Source organism: Equus przewalskii, chromosome 13 (assembly GCF_037783145.1).
Source record: "Equus przewalskii isolate Varuska chromosome 13, EquPr2, whole genome shotgun sequence".
In the NCBI taxonomy this organism is placed as follows: domain Eukaryota; kingdom Metazoa; phylum Chordata; class Mammalia; order Perissodactyla; family Equidae; genus Equus; species Equus przewalskii.
This window is the reverse complement of record NC_091843.1, coordinates 92,722,224-92,741,731: the sequence shown is the minus strand read 5'-3', so window position 1 is coordinate 92,741,731 and position 19,508 is coordinate 92,722,224. Positions and strand designations below refer to the sequence as shown.

The 19,508-nt window shown below is 62.9% G+C and overlaps 3 protein-coding genes across 10 annotated transcripts; 1 reads left to right on the top strand and 2 right to left on the bottom strand.

Annotated features, from left to right (window-relative positions):
* Nucleotides 1–116: 116 nt before the first annotated feature.
* On the bottom strand, nucleotides 117–4,020 carry C13H1orf35 (chromosome 13 C1orf35 homolog). 2 transcript variants are annotated; one of them, XR_011525752.1, is made up of 9 exons: nucleotides 3,846–4,020; nucleotides 3,508–3,658; nucleotides 3,343–3,388; nucleotides 3,162–3,244; nucleotides 2,975–3,047; nucleotides 2,702–2,793; nucleotides 1,936–2,073; nucleotides 902–1,856; nucleotides 117–471 (listed from the first exon to the last, which is right to left on the bottom strand). XR_011525752.1 is itself a non-coding variant. In XM_070571706.1 (8 exons), exons 1-8 carry the CDS (start codon nucleotides 3,937–3,939, stop codon nucleotides 1,781–1,783), a joined length of 753 nt encoding a protein of 250 aa, XP_070427807.1. In that variant the 5' UTR covers nucleotides 3,940–4,020; the 3' UTR covers nucleotides 117–1,780. The 2 variants fall into 2 exon arrangements, 1 of the variants encoding a protein (XP_070427807.1); XM_070571706.1 differs by having other exon boundaries at nucleotides 117–1,856.
* Nucleotides 4,021–6,565: 2,545 nt separating this feature from the next.
* Nucleotides 6,566–10,569, bottom strand: MRPL55 (mitochondrial ribosomal protein L55). 4 transcript variants are annotated; one of them, XM_008542050.2, is made up of 4 exons: nucleotides 10,277–10,569; nucleotides 9,463–9,550; nucleotides 7,146–7,347; nucleotides 6,566–6,784 (listed from the first exon to the last, which is right to left on the bottom strand). In XM_008542050.2, exons 2-4 carry the CDS (start codon nucleotides 9,486–9,488, stop codon nucleotides 6,635–6,637), a joined length of 378 nt encoding a protein of 125 aa, XP_008540272.1. In that variant the 5' UTR covers nucleotides 9,489–9,550; nucleotides 10,277–10,569; the 3' UTR covers nucleotides 6,566–6,634. The 4 variants fall into 4 exon arrangements, with proteins under 4 accessions (XP_008540272.1, XP_070427811.1, XP_008540271.1 ...); XM_070571710.1 differs by having other exon boundaries at nucleotides 6,566–6,836; nucleotides 9,463–9,553; nucleotides 10,277–10,566; XM_008542049.2 differs by having other exon boundaries at nucleotides 9,463–9,553; nucleotides 10,277–10,566.
* GUK1 (guanylate kinase 1) lies at nucleotides 10,426–18,971 on the top strand. Of its 4 annotated transcripts, none has more exons than XM_070571704.1 (9): nucleotides 10,473–10,724; nucleotides 11,089–11,169; nucleotides 16,470–16,583; nucleotides 16,767–16,808; nucleotides 17,259–17,355; nucleotides 18,122–18,260; nucleotides 18,345–18,429; nucleotides 18,549–18,634; nucleotides 18,733–18,971. In XM_070571704.1, exons 1-9 carry the CDS (start codon nucleotides 10,664–10,666, stop codon nucleotides 18,766–18,768), a joined length of 741 nt encoding a protein of 246 aa, XP_070427805.1. In that variant the 5' UTR covers nucleotides 10,473–10,663; the 3' UTR covers nucleotides 18,769–18,971. The 4 variants fall into 4 exon arrangements, with proteins under 4 accessions (XP_070427806.1, XP_070427804.1, XP_070427805.1 ...); XM_070571702.1 differs by having other exon boundaries at nucleotides 10,584–10,724; nucleotides 17,127–17,355; XM_070571705.1 differs by lacking the exon at nucleotides 11,089–11,169 and having other exon boundaries at nucleotides 10,426–10,724.
* Nucleotides 18,972–19,508: the final 537 nt, after the last annotated feature.

The following is a 19,508-nucleotide window of genomic DNA, read 5'->3' as shown; positions in this document are numbered from 1 at the left end:
GGATGCCAGTGGCAAGGCCAGGTTGTCACCTGTACTTCTGAGTGACTGCCTTTAAATCCGAGGTTCCCACAACCCCTCTTCAGATTTGATTAACTTGCTAGAGTGGTTCACAGAACTGAGAAGCACATTTACAGTTTATTAAAGGATATGATAAAGGATACAGATGAACCACCAGATGGAAGAGATGCACAGGGCAGGTCTGGGAAAGGGTGCCGAGCTTCCACGCCCTCTCTGAGCACACTGTTCTGCCAACACCTCCACGTGTTCACTGACAAGAGGACCGATGAGCCATCTTTCGGGGTTTTCTGGAGGCTTTGTTAGAATCATAACTAAGTTATTGGCCTTTGGCAACCGATTGAACCTCAAGCCCCCAGAACTCGGGGTGGGACTGAAAGTTCCAATCCTTTGATCACATGGCTGGTTCTCCTGGCAACCAGCCCCGATCCTTGAGTGGGGTCCAAAAGTCACCTCCTTTAACAAAAACAAGAAATTCCAAGGGTTTGGGGAGCTGTGAGCCAGGAACTTGGGACAAAGACTTCACCTTTATGAGAAACGTCTCGGCCATCTGACCGAATACATCGTACTTGTTATAAATTGCAGGATCACAGCTCCCCTCTACCATGGGCCGCCTCCCACTCCTTGAGAGCCGTCCCTCTGACCGGGAGCCCTTCTCGGTGCCCCTGCTCCCACTCATGTGGCCATCACAGGCAGAGCCAAGGTCCAGGTCTCTCTTTCCCCTGGGAAGCAGCCCACCCTGTGCACATCCCCTGCCCTGGCCCAGGCCAACTGGCCTGAGGTAACTCGCTTCTGTTGACAGGTTGAAAACCAGTGCCAGGATACTAGACAGAAACGTCTTCATTTGCCACTTCTTTTAAAATCAGAACCAAAACAAGGAATATACTTAGGAAGGACGAATCCAGCCTCGGTTTTGTGTTTACTCCAAGTCATCTGTAAGATTCGGTTTTCATTTCTTCTGTGGACAGGGCTGTGAAGGGCCACAGATGCCTCCCAGCAGAGGAGACAGGAGGCCAGGTGGAAGGGGCTGGCCCTGCAGCCTGGAAGCAGCCAGCAGACCAGACTGAGGAGGCAGATGGGGGAGGTGTGGGACAGTGGGCAAGAAGTCCCTTGGTGGCCTGGGGGGATGAGGGTGGCTCCAGGCACAAGTCCACCTGAGTCCCCACCATGACCTAAACACCCTGTCTGGCCATCCACCCTCTCCACGCTTACCCACCTCGGAGAGACCCACCTGCAGCTCAGCACGTTCTGGCCCCTCTGCCCACCCTGCTGGCCACACATGATGACCCAGGGCTCCTGGTAGACCTGAAGTCACTTTCAGGGCCAGGCCCACATGGGACCTCAGGATGCCAACCACCAGGACAACTACCCCCTCCAACAGAACGTCAGATGGTCTCACTGGAACCCAAAGCAATCTCCCCATTTTCACCCTTCGCCTTCTACTGTGACAGGTAACAATGACCTTCCCTGAAATACAAGACATTTTCCCCTTAAAATAAGTTTATTTACATACAAAGAGTGAGTCAATGTGAAGAAAAACTTAAGTAGCCCTACTTAGCCACAGCTAAGCTGCTCAGGGGACCTGGGGTGGCTGAACCTCCCAGGCAGGCAGGGCCTCCCCGGGTGGGTCTGGGGCCAGCTCAGGGCTCAGCCACCTCTCCTCCTTCAGGGCCCCCATGTGCTGGCTATCCAGCTCCCTGGGCCGGAGGCTTCACTGAGGGTGGCCCCTCCAGGGCTGTGTGGTGGGGGTGGTCCGGGCAGGGCCTCAGTCACTGTCTTGCCGTCGCCGCCTCTTGCAGCAGGGCGAGGAGGAGTCCGAGTCGTGCCTGCGGTGTCCGGGCCTGGGGAGACCAGGGGATGCCGCCAGTGTGAGGGCTGCCTGCCCATCCTGCCCGCCCGCTGAGCCAGAGCTGTGCCTACCGGGCAGGAGTCGGGGGCTTCGAGGAGGCTGCCCCAGCCCTGTGCTGTTCTTTCTTCCTCTTCTCTTTCTTGTGTTTCTTCTTCTCCTTCTTTTTCTTTTTCTTCTTCTCTTTCCTCCTCTTCCTGTGGCTCTCGGGGCTGCAGGGGTATACAGTGCAAGGAGGAGCCGCTCCAGCTTTGGGACTCACCAGGGGGCAGGGCCCATAGGTTATGTGCTGGTTTCCATGACAGCCCTTGACTACATGTAGCTATCACTTTCACATCACCAAGCAAAGCTCCTCAGTACAACCTGAGCGAAGGGCTGCCGTGGTGGGCAGTGCAGATACAGGTGTCCCCATGGTGGCAGATTTCTGCCCAGAAGCACCAACCCAATGGTCTCACGGCCCTTCCAGTCTTCCCTCCCACCCAGCTTGCCTGCACCCCCCGTGACAGGCACTAAGCCTCCCCACACACACCACAGGCCACTCCTGGGGCCACCGGGACAATAGTAAAGGGTGGGGGCCCCCTGAGACCTGGCTCCAGTGTCCCCTCTCTGGCGACCTCCACCAGGGTCCTCTGCCTTGCTGGCCCCTGACCCCTGCAGCTCTCACACAGTGGGGCCACCTACCCCTGCTATGCGCTGGGGAGCAGTCATGGAACCACTCCCGGCTCAAGACCCCGAGGGGCTCTCCAGAAGGAAAAGAGCCAGAGCTGGGAACCTCACTAACGCAAGGAACAGTAAAGTGCAGACAGAACCCCGGTTCTGTTCTCCTGGGAGGCCCCTTACCCCGGCTCTGGCTTCTCCTCCGATCGCTGCTTCTTCCTGGCAGAAGTGGAGGCCGGGGAGGCCCCTGGTCGACTGCTCTCGACACGGTGGTGCTGCCAAGGAAAGCCACTCTAGAGGCGTGCGGGGCACCGAGATGCCGACCACGGAGAACCAGCCCCGGTTTCCAGGGCTAGGAAGCTGGGAGCCCCCGGAGAAGATGACCCGTCCCTACCCTCAACAAGAAGAGGTACCCAAATCCCCCCCACAGGATCGCGGATGTTTGGGGGTGAATACCGTGAACACGGAGAGCCCCAGCTTAGCAGCCTCCTTGTCTTCTCGGGACAGCGCCACTCGGCCTGCAGAGCCACTAGAGGGACACGAATGAGACCCGCCCCACGGTGAGAATGCCAGCCCCCACGGTGAGGCCCCCCCAGGCTTCCGCTGCGCATCCTGAGTCCCGAGAGGACGCCCGGCCCCGCACCTGGAGCTCCCCAGGCCCAGGAGCCGGTCTACTCCCTTCTCCTCAGGGTCGCCTCCTTCTCTCTTACAGACCTCGACAAAGTCCTGCAGGGAGCGAGGGAGGGCGGCGGGCAGGGCTCGCAGCAGCGCGGGGTCAGCCCCTACCCCTGCCCGCGCCCCCTCCCAGAGGACCCAGCCCTCACCTCCTTGCTCAGGCCCGTGGGCTGCTTCCTCACGTTCTTGTAGCCTCTGCGGGGGCCGCGCGCGAGCTTCAGGGGGCAGCGGGCCTCACCTCGGCCCCCGCCCCGCCCCGCAAGCACCCTCCCCGCGCCCCCGCCCCGAGGTCCCTCTCACCCCCGCGCACTCACAGAGCCGCCATGAGCGCCTCCTGCTCCGCCTGCCTCACGGCCGCCAGCTCCTGCTCCCGGCTCAGTCCCGCGCCGTCCGCCCGGCCCTTGGCGTACCAGGTGAGGTCGCGGCCCTTCTGCCAGCGGCCCACTGGGGCCATCAGCGAGTTTCCTGCGGGACGGAGCGCCGAGGACTGGGCCCGCGCCCACGGCCCCGCGTGTCGCCCACCCCACGCGTCCCAGGCCCCACGCGTCCACGGACATCCGCACCCACCGCCCCCTGCGTCCCCGGCCCCCGCGTCCCCAGCCCTCCGCGCCCACGGCCCCCCCTGCGTCCCCGGCCCCCGCGCCGCGCTCACCCAGGTAGTTCTCCCTTTGCTTGTCGGTCTTCACATCTTCCCAGCTGAACTGGTCCTGCCCGCCGCGCACACCGCCCCGGCTGGAACCGAACATGGTGCCCGGCCGCCCGCCGTCCCCAGGCCTCCCGCCCCCGGCCGGCGGCGCCCTCTCCGCTCCCGCGTCGCGCGCCGTGACGTCACGCCCGCGCCGGCCCCGCGCGCCTGCGCACCGCCCCTGCGTCCCGGAGGGCACGGAGGCTGCGGCTCAGCGCCTGCCCGCGAGGCGGCTGTCATGGACGGTCACGTGCGCGGTGACGCCGGGGGCCGGGCGGGCGCTGGGGAGCGCGGACGGCGGCCAGGGCTCAGCGCCGGGGACACGCCGGGGTCCCTGGTCCCCGGGCGGTGTGGAGAAGGGCGGTGTCGCCCGGGTTCCCGCTGCCGTCGTCGAGGGCGCGGCGCGTCCCGGCGATGACGGCCCGGAAAGCTCGGCGGGGCTGCGGCCCGCGGGCACCGGGCAGGGTCTCGGAGGTACCAGGACAGGGTGTCGCACAGCTGCTGTAATCCCTACGCTACGTGCAGGCGCACACTCACAGCCTCGGCATTGCCCGGGGAGTGGGGAGGGAAATGAGAACAGGCGGTCCACCCCTCTCCGACCCCCCTTCTCGGACTCCCCCTGCTGCCTTTTGCGTGCTTTGGGGCTCCCAGCCGTGTTTGTCGTGCCCTACCACTGAGCCCTCTGGGGGTGGAGGTAAGGCTTCCCCACGTGTGGCCCGGAGAGCACAGCCTCGCCTGGTGGGCGTCCAGACTGGGGACTCCAGACCTGCCCCTGCCCTTGCCCTGCATGGCACAGCAGGTCAAAAGCCACAGGCGTGCCTTCTGCGGGGCCGCAGCTCAGGAAGACTCACAACCGAGTCACTTCGCAGGGCAGAAGGAGCCTAGTGTTGGAAGGAGGGTGTGGGGCCCCAGGTGATGGCAGCTGGGTGGGTGAGCCAGGTCCTAGAGGCAGCGCTGTGATGTTTGACAAGGACTAGATACTGGATGAGGGGAATGAGCAAAGGACGGGGGAGGAGCAGGGTGCTATCAGTGGCTGGGATCTGGACACTGTGGGTCCTCAGCCTAGGCAACATTTGAAGTCCCCAAGGCAGGTTAAGTGACCAGGGTCAAGGGCAGACCTAGGAGGCCATCAGGAGTCAGGGGCTCGGGGCAGCATCAGGAGGTCCCCACGGACTAGAGGGAGCTGGCACAGACAGGATTCTGTTTGACTGCTCTGCTCAGGCTCCCCGAGCCCTCCAACCAGGCCTTGGGCCTGTGTCTGTCTCTACATCACCTGGTTCTGGCAGGAACCTGGCTGTCAGTTCACCCAGAAGCCCCACCCTCAGTATCTCATCGGGCGCCTCATCTCCCTTGGACAGATGATCACCAGCCTTTCAGCAACAGTTGCATTAGGTGGGTTTAGCTACAACTACTCTCCCATCCAAATGAGCCCTCTTAGTACCTATCACCAACCCCACCCTAGCTCTGGGCTACAAATCCCCACTGTCCATGCGGTACTCAGTCTCGCCCACTGCTAGATCCCCACAGTGGCCCCTGCACTCATGGCTGTGCCCCCACCTTGAGCAGTCTGCCTTGCCGTCTTTAACAAGCATCATGAACAATCTGGTCCTGAACAGCAAGTGGTCCTGAACCACTGCTGGGCGTCTCCCCCAGAGGTGAATGGGGGGTGGCAGCTGAAGGGATGAGGGCTCCAGGGAGGTCTTCCAAGTGGGAATGAGGCAAGAACTGCAGGAGGGATGTCCCTGAGCAGGTGAGAGCAGTGATGGGAGGGCCGGCAAAGCCTGGAGGGCACAGACGCAGGGGCAGTGGATGTCCCCATGCAGCTGCACGTGGCTGCTGTGCTCAGTGGACCAGCAGGACTTGGGCTGCAGGAGGAGTCCAGAGGTGGGTGCTCAGCCCAGCATCCTTCGCCGCCAACAGAGATGAGATGCAGTCACCTCCCACAGGCTGCTGGCTCCTGCCTCCCTGGTTGTGTCTGGAACGCTGTCCCGACTGTCTACATGGCGGTGACCTGCAATGGGCTCTCAAACTTACAAGAACAAGCCTGACAACCAGGTCCCACGATCAACACCCCAGGCCTGGCTGGGGCAGCTGCACTTAGAAAGGTTGGGAGTTACCCCCTCAGGTCTTGCAGGAAGCCCAGCCAGGGTGAAACCGACCCTTGGAACAAAAAGTCTTGAGGGGACCGTGGAAGGCTGGCTCATTGCAGCTTGCAGTGGGCTGCAAACTGAGCAGAGTTAACCACAGGGGCTGGCGGCTTCCCTTGGCCCCTCTGACGGGGAGCAGTTTCTGGCTGTGTCCCAGGTAGGGCTGAGGGAGCCCAGGGAGGGACAGGGCAGGCCAGCTGCAGGCTGGGCAGGGCATCCTTGGATCCCAGATACCCTACTTCTCCCACCCACTTCCCACAGCCGCTGTACCTGGCCAAGAGAGCCCCAAGTGCCCTGAGGCTGAAGGCAGCACTGGGGGCAAGAGGGAGCTGACTCAGGGTCGTGGGTGCTTCCTGCAAAGGGAAGAGCACCCATCACCTCAGTCTCATTTCTCTTATGTCGATGGCTCACGTGCCCTTTGGGCTTCATCCTAAAACCACGAACTGACCCAATACTAGGCCCTCTAGTTGGCTGAGTCACAGAGAGCCCCCTTGGGGCTGGGGCCAGGGCACACAAGAAAGAAAGACAGGCAGAGGCAGCTTCCTGGACACATGATTTAAAGACATGCCCCCTCCAGTGTCCCCAGGCCAGGGCAGCTTGCAGGAGTGGTCACTTTTTGGTCCAAAACCGCTTGTACCGCTCCACGTCAAAGTCATCAGCAAGCTCTGGCTGCTGCTCCTTCTCTCTGAGCTGGGCCTCGCGTTTCCGGAATCGTGCCCGCCTCTCCTCCGGGGACAGCGCGTCCAGGTCCACAGGCATCTGCAGGGAGGGCAGGCGGGCACCAGGATATGCTCCTGTGTCTCCTGTTCTCCTCCAACGCAGGAGTCAGGGTCAGGAGGCCTGTGGGGTTTTCTCTCCCTTCGAAGCTTTGACTCTTTAAAGAAACTTTTTCTGCTTGTGCTTCCAGGACTTGGTTTTTTTTTAAATGCACAGCTCCCTGCTGCTGTGCTATCTCAGTGTGTGGAGTAAGCTCCAAGACCGCCTCCTCCCTCTTCAAATAATCCTTGTTCACGCAACAATCCTGCTCCATGACCCATGCCCCCCCACCGCCCCGTCCAGCTGTGAGGTTTCAAGCCCACTAGGACCTGCACCCCAAGGAATGCAAGGGAGGGACGCTTACCCCCAGCATCCGTCGAGGCTCCCGGTAGCGGATGTGGATGGTGGAGCCGTCCTGCTTGACCAGGAGCACAGGGTAGAGGCGTGCGTAGGTCTGCCGGCGTACGCGTGTAAGCGAGGCTCTGCTGCTGTCAGCCCTCCAGGAGGACGTGTGCAGGTGGCGGCCCGTGGGGGTGGCCCCTGTCACCGCACACTGCCACAGGAGGCTGCAGACACACATACACTGGTCAGTGGCTAGTGCTCGGACCACAGCGCCCATGTGGCCCAGGCCAACCAGCTCCTATGGGGACAACTGGGGACCCAGGCTGGGGCAGGATGTGGTCAGAGCAGCTCCTCCACCACATCCAGGAAGAGGCCACGTGGTGAGCACATGAAGCTCCCAGACGGCAGAGAACAGAGGTGGACAGCTGTCTCCAGTCAGGCTGGACCATGCAGCTCAGGAGCTGCATACAAGCATGGAGAAGAAAACTGACTTCTGGGAGAATGCAGACCCGGCATCATGGGCTGAACATTTGTGTCCCCCAGATTTTTGAGTGTTGAAGCCCTGACCCCCAATGAGATGGCGTCCCCCAGGAGGGGGCCTTTGGGAGGTGATTAAGGTTAGATGACGTCACAAGAGTGGGCCCCCAGGGTGGGACTGTTGCCCTCATAAGAGAAAAAACCAGAAATTGTTTTCTTTGCTGTATGAAGATACAAGAAGGCAGCTGTCTGCAAAGCAGGAAAAGACCTCACCAGAACCTGACCCTGGTGGTGCCCCGATCTCAGACCTCCAGCCTCTGGAACTGTGGGAGATAAGCCACTTGGCTTGCAGCTTCTGTTGGGGCAGCCTGAACAGACCAAGACACCCAGAGTGCTCTTGGCTTCTGAATGTGGCAGACACTGGCCCTCCCACACATGGCACAGCACGTGCTCTGAGGGAACAGGAGATGACAAGGCGAGGCGGGCCTGTTCACACTGCTCTGTCCAGACACGTGTCCCCGCACCTGTCTCTTGCCTACCTGGGGCCTCATCCTGGCCTTGCCGTGACCCCAAAGTCCCTTCCAGCCTGCTTTCATGCAAACGTGGATTCACACCCCCAGGCTATTCATACCCACAGTATGGGTTTGGGGAAAAACATGTCTGAACGATTGCCAAAACTCCCTAGAATTGTTGGGCACTCCAGAAGTCGCCTCACTCCCCCAGCATTCTTTTGGACACCCATGGCAGACAGGTGTCCTGAATACTTGCCACGTGTCTCCCCTCTACATCATGTGGGCAGTCAGGTCCAGCACAGACCATCCCAATGGCCTCCTGCCTGGTCCCCGTTGCCACTCTAATCGAGTCCTCGTACTCTGCAGTGATTCTAAAGCCCACTGCTCACACATTTCAGCAGCTCTCACCTGGCTTTCAGGACCTCTCCCTCCGCAAGGCAGCCTGCCCGAGCACAGAGCCCCAACCTTTGGTGGAGCTCCTGCACTGCCCATCTCTAGTATTTCCCAGACAACACCTTGGGCTGAGGGCTCATCTCCTCCACTAGACCTCAATGGCCTTGGGGCAAAGAACCGCATCCTGTTTGCTGTGAAGTCCCAGATGCCTAGCTGAGCACTCAATAAATCTTGGCAAAATGAATCCAGTCCCCTTCCTCAGAAGTGGGAGAAGAGAAGAAAGGGGGGGCTCCAGCGCCAGATGAGCCTGCAGTCAGCCGGGCAGGGCCCTTGCCTGAGCAGTGCCAGAGAGCCCAGGCACAGCCACTCCCCAGAACGTGGGCTCAGTCTCGGGGGCTTCCAGGAGGGACTAAAGCCGACCTCTGGGGAGACAGCGGATGTTCTCCCACCATAACAGTGATTCCACGTGCACCCTTCCCAGGATGAGGCCTGCCCCATTTTACACTAACCTATGGCTCTAGGAGCCACAACCCTCTCCTCACGTTCCACAAACCAACACCAGCTCTGCACTCCTTCTCTTTTCTGGCAGCGCTGTCCTTCTCGTTCTGGGTAAGCCAAGAGGCGAGGGGAACAGGCGGGTGGAGAGGCAGTTCTGGTGGGAACAGCAGGAAGGCTGTGGCTTCCTCCAGGGACCCAGAGCCTGTTGGGCTGCAGACCCTGAAGAGGAAGGTGACCACCTCCACTACTGTCTGTCTGGTGTTAGGTACTCACTCGCTTTTGTTCTTTCCTCTATAGCCTGTCAGAGTGTCTACATGTAGACACTCATCTGTGTTGTCCAGATGGAAACACGGGCTCAGGTGGCTTCCCTGAGGGAGCACAGCCCTAAGGCTCCTGAGTCAGCACTCCCATGAGTGGCCCCATGACAGCGATCCCGGGGGCCTGGAAGTCTGTTCTTACCGAAGCAGGCTGCCGGCGGCCGCCATTCCTCCCGAGAGCCCCTGCCACAGGCGGAGGCCCAGGCTCAGTCACTGGCCCAGTGTGCGACCTGCTGGGAAAGGAAACAACACATTTTTAAAAAGTAGCCTTTCCATTTAATTGTTTCTCATCAAACCCCAGCTGTGAGCGAAGCCACACACCTGAGCACGTCCCCAGCAGATGTGGTACCACGGGGTCATCACCAGCCCTTCCCAGCAACATATTAGGCTGTCGGCCCAGCGTGGCGTTAGAATCACCTGTGGGACGCACAGGCCCTAACCCCAGACTCTGACTCAGGAGACCTGTGCCAGGGCCCGGCCCACTCGGGCTGGTCACCAAGTCAGGGAAGCCGTCTGAGGGTGACCTGCACCGCCAACGGGGAGACTGGCTCTATTTCCCAAAGTCATTTAGTGCTCCCAAAACCCAGGGAGGTAGAATTACGAAAGGGGAGCCGAGGCCAAGCCTGCTCCTACTAGGCCCTGACTCTCAGGGAAGCGTCGGTGCCGAGTTCTCCGCGGGGACAGCCAGGAGGTTCTGAGGTCTCGGACACTGAGACTGCGCGAAACCAGCCCTCGCGGCAGACCCGGGCAAGTTTGCCCGGGCGCCCGCTCTCTGTCTGGGCAGGGCGGCTGCAGGCCTCCCTCCGCCGCGGGAGGCGACTCGACCGGAGGACGAAACGTTGTGACCCTCCCCAGAGGATGCCCGCCCATCCTCTCGCCCTCGGAGCCGGCGGCGGGGCCCGACCCTCTCTTGGGGGAGCCCTCCCCGCCCGCGCGACGGCCTTCCCTGCACAGACCTGCCACGCTCACTGAGCCCCGGAGCGGCCGAGAGGACCAGCCCGGCCGCCACGGGCCGAGCGGGAGTGGGACTGGCCACAGGCGCGCACAGGGTCACCGCCGTCTCAGCTCCCGCTCCTCCTGCGGCGTCGCTGCGTCGCGCTGTGTTGACGTACAGCCCCGAGGGGCGGGGCGAGGTCGGCGCGGCGTGACGTAGGACTAAAGAGGCAGTGCGGGGCCGGCGCGGCGCTGATGTACGTCCTCGCGGGCGCAAGCGAGCCGGCGCGACAGTGACGTAAGCCCCGAGGGCGGAAGCGATCCGGCGCGGCGCTGTGACGCCAACCGGCGAGCGGAGGCGGGCGGGCGCGGCGCCATGACGTAGTCCCCGCGGGCGGTGGCGCCCCCTCATGCTGCGGCGCCCGCTGGCCGGGCTGGCGGCGGCCGCCCTGGGCCGGGCTGCCTCGGACGGTGAGTGGTGGCCCTCCGGCGTGGCGGAGGCCCGAGCTCGCGGGCTGGATCGCCGGGTGGGCGCCCCCGCTCGGGGGTTGGGGGGTGCGTGGGGCCATGCGCGAGGCCTGCGCTCCTGCTAGCCGCGACACGGCCGCGCGCCCCTGGGTTCCCGGGGCTCCTCCCGGGAGCAGAGCGGGCACGAGGCGGCCCGCGCGCGTGCTCGCAGAGGGGCGTGACCCTGCGGACGCCGCTTCGTGCGCCGCCGGGCGCCTTCGTGGGCGCGTTTCTTACCGAGATTAGGAGCCGCGTCCCGGTGTCAGTCCTCGAAGCGTAGGACGTTCTCGGGGCACGCGGAGCTCCAGACAGCCTGAGAACCCCGCAGCCCGAGGACTTCATGCTGGATGCCCTTGGACCGTGCAGGATGCGGAGGGGCGGAGAGTGGAGCCGCCTGTGCCCCCCCAAGGTGGGCATGGCGCAGAGCCAAAACCCCTGGGGTATCGGGGTTCCAAAGGCCTTTAGGTGGCTGCCTGACGAGCGTGATGTGGCGGTCCCGCGGGGCCGGCCAATTCGTGGGGCGTGTGGAAACGTGTGGTGTCTTCCCCGAGCTCAAAGCGTGCAGCAGAGACAGCAATTGGGAAAACCTGTCGGTGGTCCAGCTCTCGCGTCAGCTTTGGTCCGCTGCAGATTGTAAACCCAGAGGGTCCTGGGTAGGTGGAGCTGGCTGCTCTGAGCGCCCCGGGGACTGGTGCGGGTTCCTGGCAAGCCTTGTGGCCCAGTGCCGCCGAGCAGTGCAGACGCGAGTGCGCAGCCTAAGAGCGTCGTTGGTGGCAGGCTTGCCTGACTCGTGGGTGTGGTCAGTGATGGTCAGCTTGCCTGAGGCCCAGAGATGGTAGTCTAGGGTTGCTGGAGCTGCCTCTCTGTTCTTAAACGTCTTTCTGGGAGCAGTGAGAGGGAGCAGCCTCTTTCCAGGTGCTGATTCTGGTAGGAGCAGGTGGATGTGCCACCTCACCTATTTTCAGTGTGGTTTTATGCAGGGAAGAGGAGAGTGGAAGCTGAGGCGGTAGTAGACCAACATGATGTGGGGCCCACAGGTCGGGAGGAGGGAGGCAAGACAACCTTGTGGTGAGCCTCGGCGAGTCACCTGGGCGGCATGCCCACGTGAGTATGGACTTTTGTGACACCCACTCGGGCCTCCCAGGTCTTGGCTTGTTGTGAGGGACCCTGAACTTTCTCCTGCACCTGGGGAGGGACCCAGGACCGGTGTGGTTTCCTGTCTGACCACTGACAAGTGGAACTTCCTGCCAGCTGAGCCCTCACTCTGTCCTTGCACACAGAGCAGCCCACACACGACCCAGCTCAGCACCACACATGAGAGGTACCGTCTGCCTGGCCTTTGCTTTAGGTTCCAAGTTTGTGTCCACCCAGCCCTTGATCTCTGGCTGGGACAGGTGGGATCAGCAGTTTCCCTGAGCAGCAGATTCTGGGTGTTCTGACAGAAGACGCGCTTCCTTTTCAGGAACCAAAGTTCTCACCTAAACTCTGTTTTTTTTGTGACGCCCTAAACTGTTATCCTGCATCATCTGTGGTACGTTCAGGGGTAGCTCGGAAACATGTCCGGAAGATCTGAGGAAGCTCAGAAAAGAAGGGGGTGTTGTGATGTGGTTGGCAGTGGAGGGAGGTGACCCCAGCCCACGAGGAGGAAAGGGAGAGCAGTGCAGGGACTGCAGTGCCCCTGTAGTCGGGCTCTGGGTCCCTCCCTGACCCTGCCCTTGCCGGGCTTGGTTTCCCCGGAGTCCCTGCCCGTGCCTCAGTTTCTTCTCTGAGTCTCTTCTGGTCTCTGCATGTGCTGGGCCTCTGTTTTCTTTTTCTGTGAGAGCTAGGGGCCTGGACTCCTTCCCGCCCTGTGGTTCTCATGCCCTGGTCTCCTCCTCCTCCTCATGCTCTCTGCTCTTTCTCGTGAAGTCAGAGCTGAGGACTTCCTGCAGGATCATATCCTGGTTCTTCTCCTTGGTGAGAAGAGATGCAGACACAGCCGTGCAGTGCCCTGACAGGCTCAGGTCCTCCTCGGGTGGCTTCTTCCTGTGCTTTAGAGGGCCCTGCTTTCTCTCTGCTACAGTGCAGTCCTTGCCCCGCTGTGGGGAGGAAGTGAGGAGCAAATTGCTGGCTGCTTTGTGGCTGTCCCACCTCAAGCCACTCCCGAAGGCTAAGTGGTTTCTCAGGGTCACTTGGCTGGGACATGTCCCACACAAGGCGCCCTGTGGCCAGGGCCAGGGTGTTTCTCCTGACCCACCCGGCCTGTGTGGGGCGTAGGGCACAACTGGCCATCCTGGCCCAGATCCGTGGCTTGTGCTTTACAAGAGGCTGGCAGGACTTGACTCTTTTTCCTCTGTGTTGTGTGTGGCTGTGCCTTGTCTTGCTGTCCAGTGGAGGAGTGGGGATGGAGGTGGGGGTGGTGGCAGCACCTGGCTCTCAGGTAGGACAGGGTAGGACAGCTGGTAGAAAGCAGAAGAAGGAGATTCTGCCCCCAAACAGGAAGCACTTGAGGAAAGCCGCCCAGAACTGCTCAGGGAGCTCCTTATGAGGGGTGCCAGCACAGAGCATTCTGGAGCACGCGCTCACGCCAGCAGACTCCTATGGAAGTCACTTGCGTCCCAGATCCTTGCTGCAGTCTTTGTGAGTTTTCTGATTTCTCGTCAGGCAGCTGGGGCTTGGGGTTGTGGGATAAGCAACGAGTAGAAGACACAGGACTCTCCTGGCTGGATGATCCTTCTGACCTGCACGTTCCAGTCAGTTCTGCCAGGCACTGGGACCAAGGTCAGGCCCAGCAGTGTCCAGTGCACTTGAGGATCACTGCGGCCACTAGGCCTGGAGCTCTGTCCCGTGCTGCGTGCTTTGTCGAAGATGGTTCTAGTGCGGGCGCTGTCTCTATGGTCACTGGATGGAGCCCTGTCCCCAGCACTCCCGGTGCACCTTTCACAGGGCCAGGCCGCCCCATGTGGGCTGTGTGGTGTGGTCCCTTGTGCTGGGCAAGCCGACCTCAGGGAGCAACTCTGCTTGTGGGCCCCATGAGGGCAGGACTCAACATAGACGCCTTCAGCCGGGCCCAAGGCCACTCAGCCCCACCACCGCGGGACAGCGGTACCAGGCGATTGTCCCCCACCACAGCACGTCAACCATGGTATAGCCCTTGGAGGAGGGTTGGCACTGGGGAGGCCTGGGGCTGGGCCTGAGGGGCAGGCGGCGGCACAGGAGGGCACCCCGTGGAAGCAGACTGGGGGCCATGGCAATCCAGAGCTAGGAGGGAGTGAGCACTGCGCTCTCAGCCGATGCCGTATGTGGACACTGCTCCTCACTGCGCTGTGCAGGGGAGGGATGGCAGCCAGCCAGCATCGAGGTGCACGGTTAGGAGTGAGCACACGCAGCCTGCCCCAAGAGGCTGTCAGGTGCTGGGACTTCCGTGTGGCATGTGGTCCTGAGCGAGGGTGTGTCTTCCTTGTGTAGGTGTGCAGCCTCTGGATAGCTGCGGCCAAGAGCTTTGGCCGAAACCGCAGGGTGGGGGACTGGGCAGGGACCGCCAGAGAAGCGTGTAGGGTCCGACCGGCGTTGCCTGGGAGCAGTCTTGGGGAAGGAGCACTGGGCTCTGCTGGTGCGGCTGCAGGGTGCTTGTGGGGGTGCCCGGGTGCACGGAGGAGTGCAGCGTTCTTGAGGGCTTCTGCACAGGCCCCAGCAGGGATGTCCTTGCAAAAGTGCCTCCCCATGCGGTCCCCAGTCAGGATCCCTTTGCATCCTCCACTCCCTAGAGGTGGACACCCCGAATTGGGTCCGGGGACCCCAGCCGCACCCACCGGGTTGAGGTTGTGCTCTGTGAGTGAGGCTCTGGCAGGCCCACTGGTCCACCTCCCCGTGTCTGCTCCGGGCTGCTCTTCCCTTCTCCTGGAGGAGCTGGTGTTCCTGCAGCACCGACACTGCCAAGGCCTGAGGGTCTGCCTGGTGCGGGGTGTGGAGGTATGTGCTGCAGTGGCGGCTCAGCGCCGTCTGAAGCGGGTAGTGTGGGGCGCACACCAGTGCCCTTGGCCTCTTTGCGGGGCGCTCTAGGAGCAGCAGCCCTCTTAGGGACCTGGGGCCCGGTCCTCTCCTCTGCCCTCCCGCATCCCTGCCCCCACCCCACTCCGCTCTCCAGCTCCCCAGTCATTCTGGGGAGTGGGCGGGGTCCGTGGACCTCAGTCCTGCAGGAGGAGAGGCTCTGGGCAGGGCCACGGCTGGAGAGGGTCTCTCCTCAGGCCCTCAAGGGGAGGGGCTGCACTCTGCTGGCAGAGCTGGGTACAGGCGTGTGCAGGTGTGAGTGGCAAGTGTGCACAAATGTGTGTGGTGTGTGCACATGCTGTGTGTGCGCATGAGTGTGTGTACGTGTGGTGTGCAAGCACATGGGGCGTGTGGTGTTGGTGTGTGGATGTGTGCAATGGCACACGTGTCTAGGTGGGAAAGCTGGGACGCCAGAACGGGGTTTGTCCATCGGGCTGGTGGCTGGGTACAGACAACATGCTCTTGTGTCAGGAAGCTTGGAAGAGGCAGAGGAGCTCAGAGTAGGTCACTCAGAGGTGACGCTGAGAGCCATGTCCCTCTGGGTCCCTTCCTCCTGCGTCTCGAGCAGGGGATCGCATCTGTTCCTGGGACGTGTGTGTGGCGTGACGGCCCCAGAATAGCGGTGCTTTAGCGAGATTATCCGGGTTGGCCTACATCGAGGATTAGGAAAGCATGCCTGCCCGGGGGCGTCCCTCCTGGGCCCCTCCACGGGTCTGCTGGCCACAGACTGCACCTTGGAGACCTCCTGCACCCCAGGCAGCCCTGCGGGACCTGGCCAGCCTGGGGAGCTGCTCCAGCTCACCGTACACCCTACCAGGGTCTCCCTCTGGGACAGGGTGCGCCCCATCCCCCTGCCTCTCCCCCAGCGTGGCGTCTGCCTCAATTCCCGCCTCCTGAGGCTCACAGCACCCTGCCCCAGAGTCTGTACCTGGCCTTTGGCCCATCATGCTCACGTGGCTGGGTTTCAAGGCGAGAAGCAGCCTTCCCTCTGGGCGCTGAGTGGCAGGGTTGGGTGCCCTGGGAGGGGCTTGGTGCTCAGAGCCCAGAGCAGGCAGGGATTACCACCTACCCTGGCTCATCCAGAGCAGCTCCGAGCTGAGCACCAAGGTGGGTCCTGTGTGGGAGCACTGGGGGTGGGCAGGCTGGCGCTGTGCTGACACCCCCCGAGCTCCCCTGCTCCTCCCACCCTCGGTGTCACAGCCTGTGGCAGGTGTCTGAGCCCTGTGCTGTGGGCTGGGGCGTGGCCTCTGCTGCCCTCCTGCTGGCTTCCCAGCACCTGAGTGTCAGAGAGGTCGGTCAGCAAGCTGTGGTCCTTTGAGGTCTGCCCCCTGCTTCTGATGGAAGTTCCCAGAACAGGGCTGTGGTTCCTCTGATCTTGACTGAGGCTGCCTCTGGGGCATGGTGCCAGGAAACACAGGGTGGAGACCCAGACATGGCCCTCCAGGAGCTGAGGGCGGGTTCGGAGTGGACGGTCCGGGGAGGCACCGGGTGGCTGAGCTGTTAGCGGGAGTATCCAAGGGGAGGTGCAGCTCAGCCTGAGTCCAGCTCAGCCAACTGCCTGGCTCTGCCCGGTTCCCGGGGTGAGCCGTGGCGACGGAGGGGAAGCCCGCAGCCGCCCACCCACTTCCACAGGGAGTGGGTCCTGCCATCCCGCTGAGGCTTGCCCCCCCTTGTCCACAGGGATGTCGGGACCAAGGCCCGTGGTCCTGAGCGGGCCGTCCGGGGCCGGAAAGAGCACCCTGTTGAAGAGGCTCCTGCAGGAGCACGGCAGTGTCTTCGGCTTCAGCGTGTCCCGTGAGGCCCCGGGGCAGGGAGAAGGGCCTGCAAGGGTCTCGGGAGTGCTGGGGTGGGGCCGGGGCCAGGCCTCTGCTGACCTGCCCTGGAGGCCCTCACACCCGTGGGTGACAGGAGCCGGGCCCAGGGGTGGGACGTGTGGGCTCTGGGTGTCCCGGCTCAGTCATGGATGCTTGTTCCTAGACACGACAAGGAACCCGCGGCCGGGAGAGGAGAACGGCAAAGGTGAGCTCACCCAGTGGCCCTTGCCCGCCTGGGTCTGGAGCCACCCCCTGCCAGCAGTGGGATGCACCAGGCCTCTGGGGCCTCATCTTCCCATTGATGGATGGTCCCTCCCCAAAGGTGGATGGGCTTCCTTAGGCAGCAGGCTTCAGAGCACATGCCTGGCCAAGTCCATGCGGGAGGCCAGGCAGGAGCCCTGATACAGCAGAGGTGCTGCGGGGCATTTTCCTTAGCATGCCGGCTGCCCTCTACAAGGCCATGCAGTTGAGTCATAGCTGTGTGTCATTTGGAGCTCTCTGACATCACAAGCATCTTCTCTAGTCTTAGTAGGGCTTCTGATCCTGCCTGATGCACAGCACAGAAGTCTCTGCAGCCTCCCCGGTGGCAGCCGGTGGTCTCCAGTCCTGGTGTCCTGGCTGTGGGCAGCCTCGAGCAGCTCTTCCTCCTTTGCAGATTACTACTTTGTGACAAGGGAGGTGATGCAGCGGGACATTGCCGCTGGTGATTTTATCGAGCACGCTGAGTTCTCAGGAAACCTATACGGGACCAGGTGGGCCGCACCCCAGTCCTCCTCCCAGACCTCTTGGGGACCTGGCGTCGGCAGGCCTGGGCCAGGGTCTCTCCGTGGCCTGGGGCAGAGAGGGGCTTCTCTCTACCGGCTGTCTGGACAGTCAGGCGAGGGACCCAGCCCTGCCAGTGGTCACGTTGGGCAGCAGTCGGCTCAGGGCACCCCTCCTGACCCAGCCTCACCTGGTGTGTGGCGGGGACTCAGGCCCTGGGCCTCACAGGGCTGCAGGCCACACTGCAGCCCCTCCCCTCCAGCCAGTGGACCCCCAGAGCAGGACCTAGCAGCTCCTCCCCCTGGCTGGCAAGGCCGGAGCGGCGCCTCAGCACATACAGCCCGGCACAGCTGTGTGCAGCCTGTCCCCCAGCCTCCTGTGGACCCTGCGTGCTCAGCCCCAGGTGCAGCTGCTAGGGGCGGTGGCCCCTCAGGCAGTCACTAGGGCCTCTGCTCTCCTTCGACGACAGGTGCCCAGGAGCCTTGGGCTGCACAATGACAGCCAGGTCCTCCTGCTCCTCCTCACCATCGCCCCAGCCACCAGGGACTCCACGTTCAAAGGGGGCTCAGGGAGTCCTGTTGGAAACAGAACAGACGCTGGGGGCAGAGTGGTCCCCTGCAGGCGTCCCCAGACAGGCCAGAGCTGGACAGGGGAGGCAGGACCCCAGAGACAGGCAGTGATGATTCTGCTGAGGCTTTTGGAGGCTATGAGGGTCCAAGGAGCCCCCGCTGAGCAGCCCCTCCTGCTGTCCCCCAGCAAAGCGGCCGTACGGGCCGTACAGGCCATGAACCGCATCTGCATCCTGGATGTGGACCTGCAGGGCGTGCGCAACATCAAGAAGACTGACCTGCGGCCCATCTACATCTTCGTGCAGCCGCCCTCACTGGAAGTCCTGGTGAGGTGGGGCCTGTGGGGGCGGGGGGCGGGAACCCATGGAGTGTGTGGGCCAGGGGCCAGGCTCTGACCCCTTCTGTCTCAGGAGCAGCGGCTGCGGCAGCGGAACACCGAGACGGAGGAGAGCCTGGCCAAGCGGCTGGCCGCCGCGCGGGCTGACATGGAGAGCAGTGAGTGTGGCCAGGGGCCCCGGGCCCTCCCCTGGGGGTAGGGCGGGCACGGCTGGTCCCCAGGAGGGTCCCCCGGCCCTTCTGTCCCCAGAGCCTCCTCTGACCCTGCCCCACCCCAGGCAAGGAGCCGGGCCTGTTTGACTTGGTCATCATCAACGACAGCCTGGACGAGGCCTACCGGACCCTAAGGGAGGCGCTCTCCGAGGTGGGCTCCCTGGGGCTCTGGCGCACTCAGGGGAGCGGGTGGAGCGGGCCGTGGCAGCCCTGGGCAAGGGCGAGATCTCCCTCCTCTTTCTCCGGCAGGAAATCAAAAAGGCCCAGGGGACCGGCCGCTCCTGAAAAGGCTCACGGCCGTCTGCCCAGGCGGCCTGGGGCCTGGTGCCCACCCAGGCGGGTGCTGCGCTCGCCTCAGCTGGGGCCAGGGTGGGTGCTGCCCAGCACTCGCCCCTCACCATGGTGGAGGACCCCTGCTTCCCCGCCCCTGCCCCCTGCCCAGCCCTCCTGTGGGACCTGGCCCCGTTCTAATAAAGAGCTGCTGGTTAGAGTGTCTGTGAGCCCATGCGTCGCGGCCCTGGGCAAGGTAGTGTGGGGCCCCTCCACACCACACCCGCAGTGGAGCTGCTCCTGAGCTGCACACTCCTCCGCTGGGGCTTCCGCAGCCCGAGCTTCGTGTCAAGGAGACCCATGGGGGCTGCCTTGCCCGTGTCACTGGGTGGCTTCCCCACGGCTGGGCTGCTTCCTGCCTGGAGTCCAGGGGTGGGCAGGGAGCGGCTGGGGGAGAAAGGCCTGGGGCTGTGTCCTGCCTCAGCCATCCCCCTCCTGGTCCTTGAGCTGGGCCAGGGTGGCTGAGGGACAGACATTGCTGGCCCAGCAGGGGGCTGAGCCTGCAGAAAATGGGCACTTGTAGGCCTGGCCCGGCCAGATGCTCCAGGAGAGGCCAGTCCAGGGAGGACATGGGGGCCTCTGGTCCTGGGCCAGGAGGCTGTGGGGTCCCTAAGGAGACTCCTCCAAGGGTCAGTGGGGCCACTCATCCTCACAGGCCTTGCAGGGGCGTGCTGTGGTGCCCATGGGCTGCCACT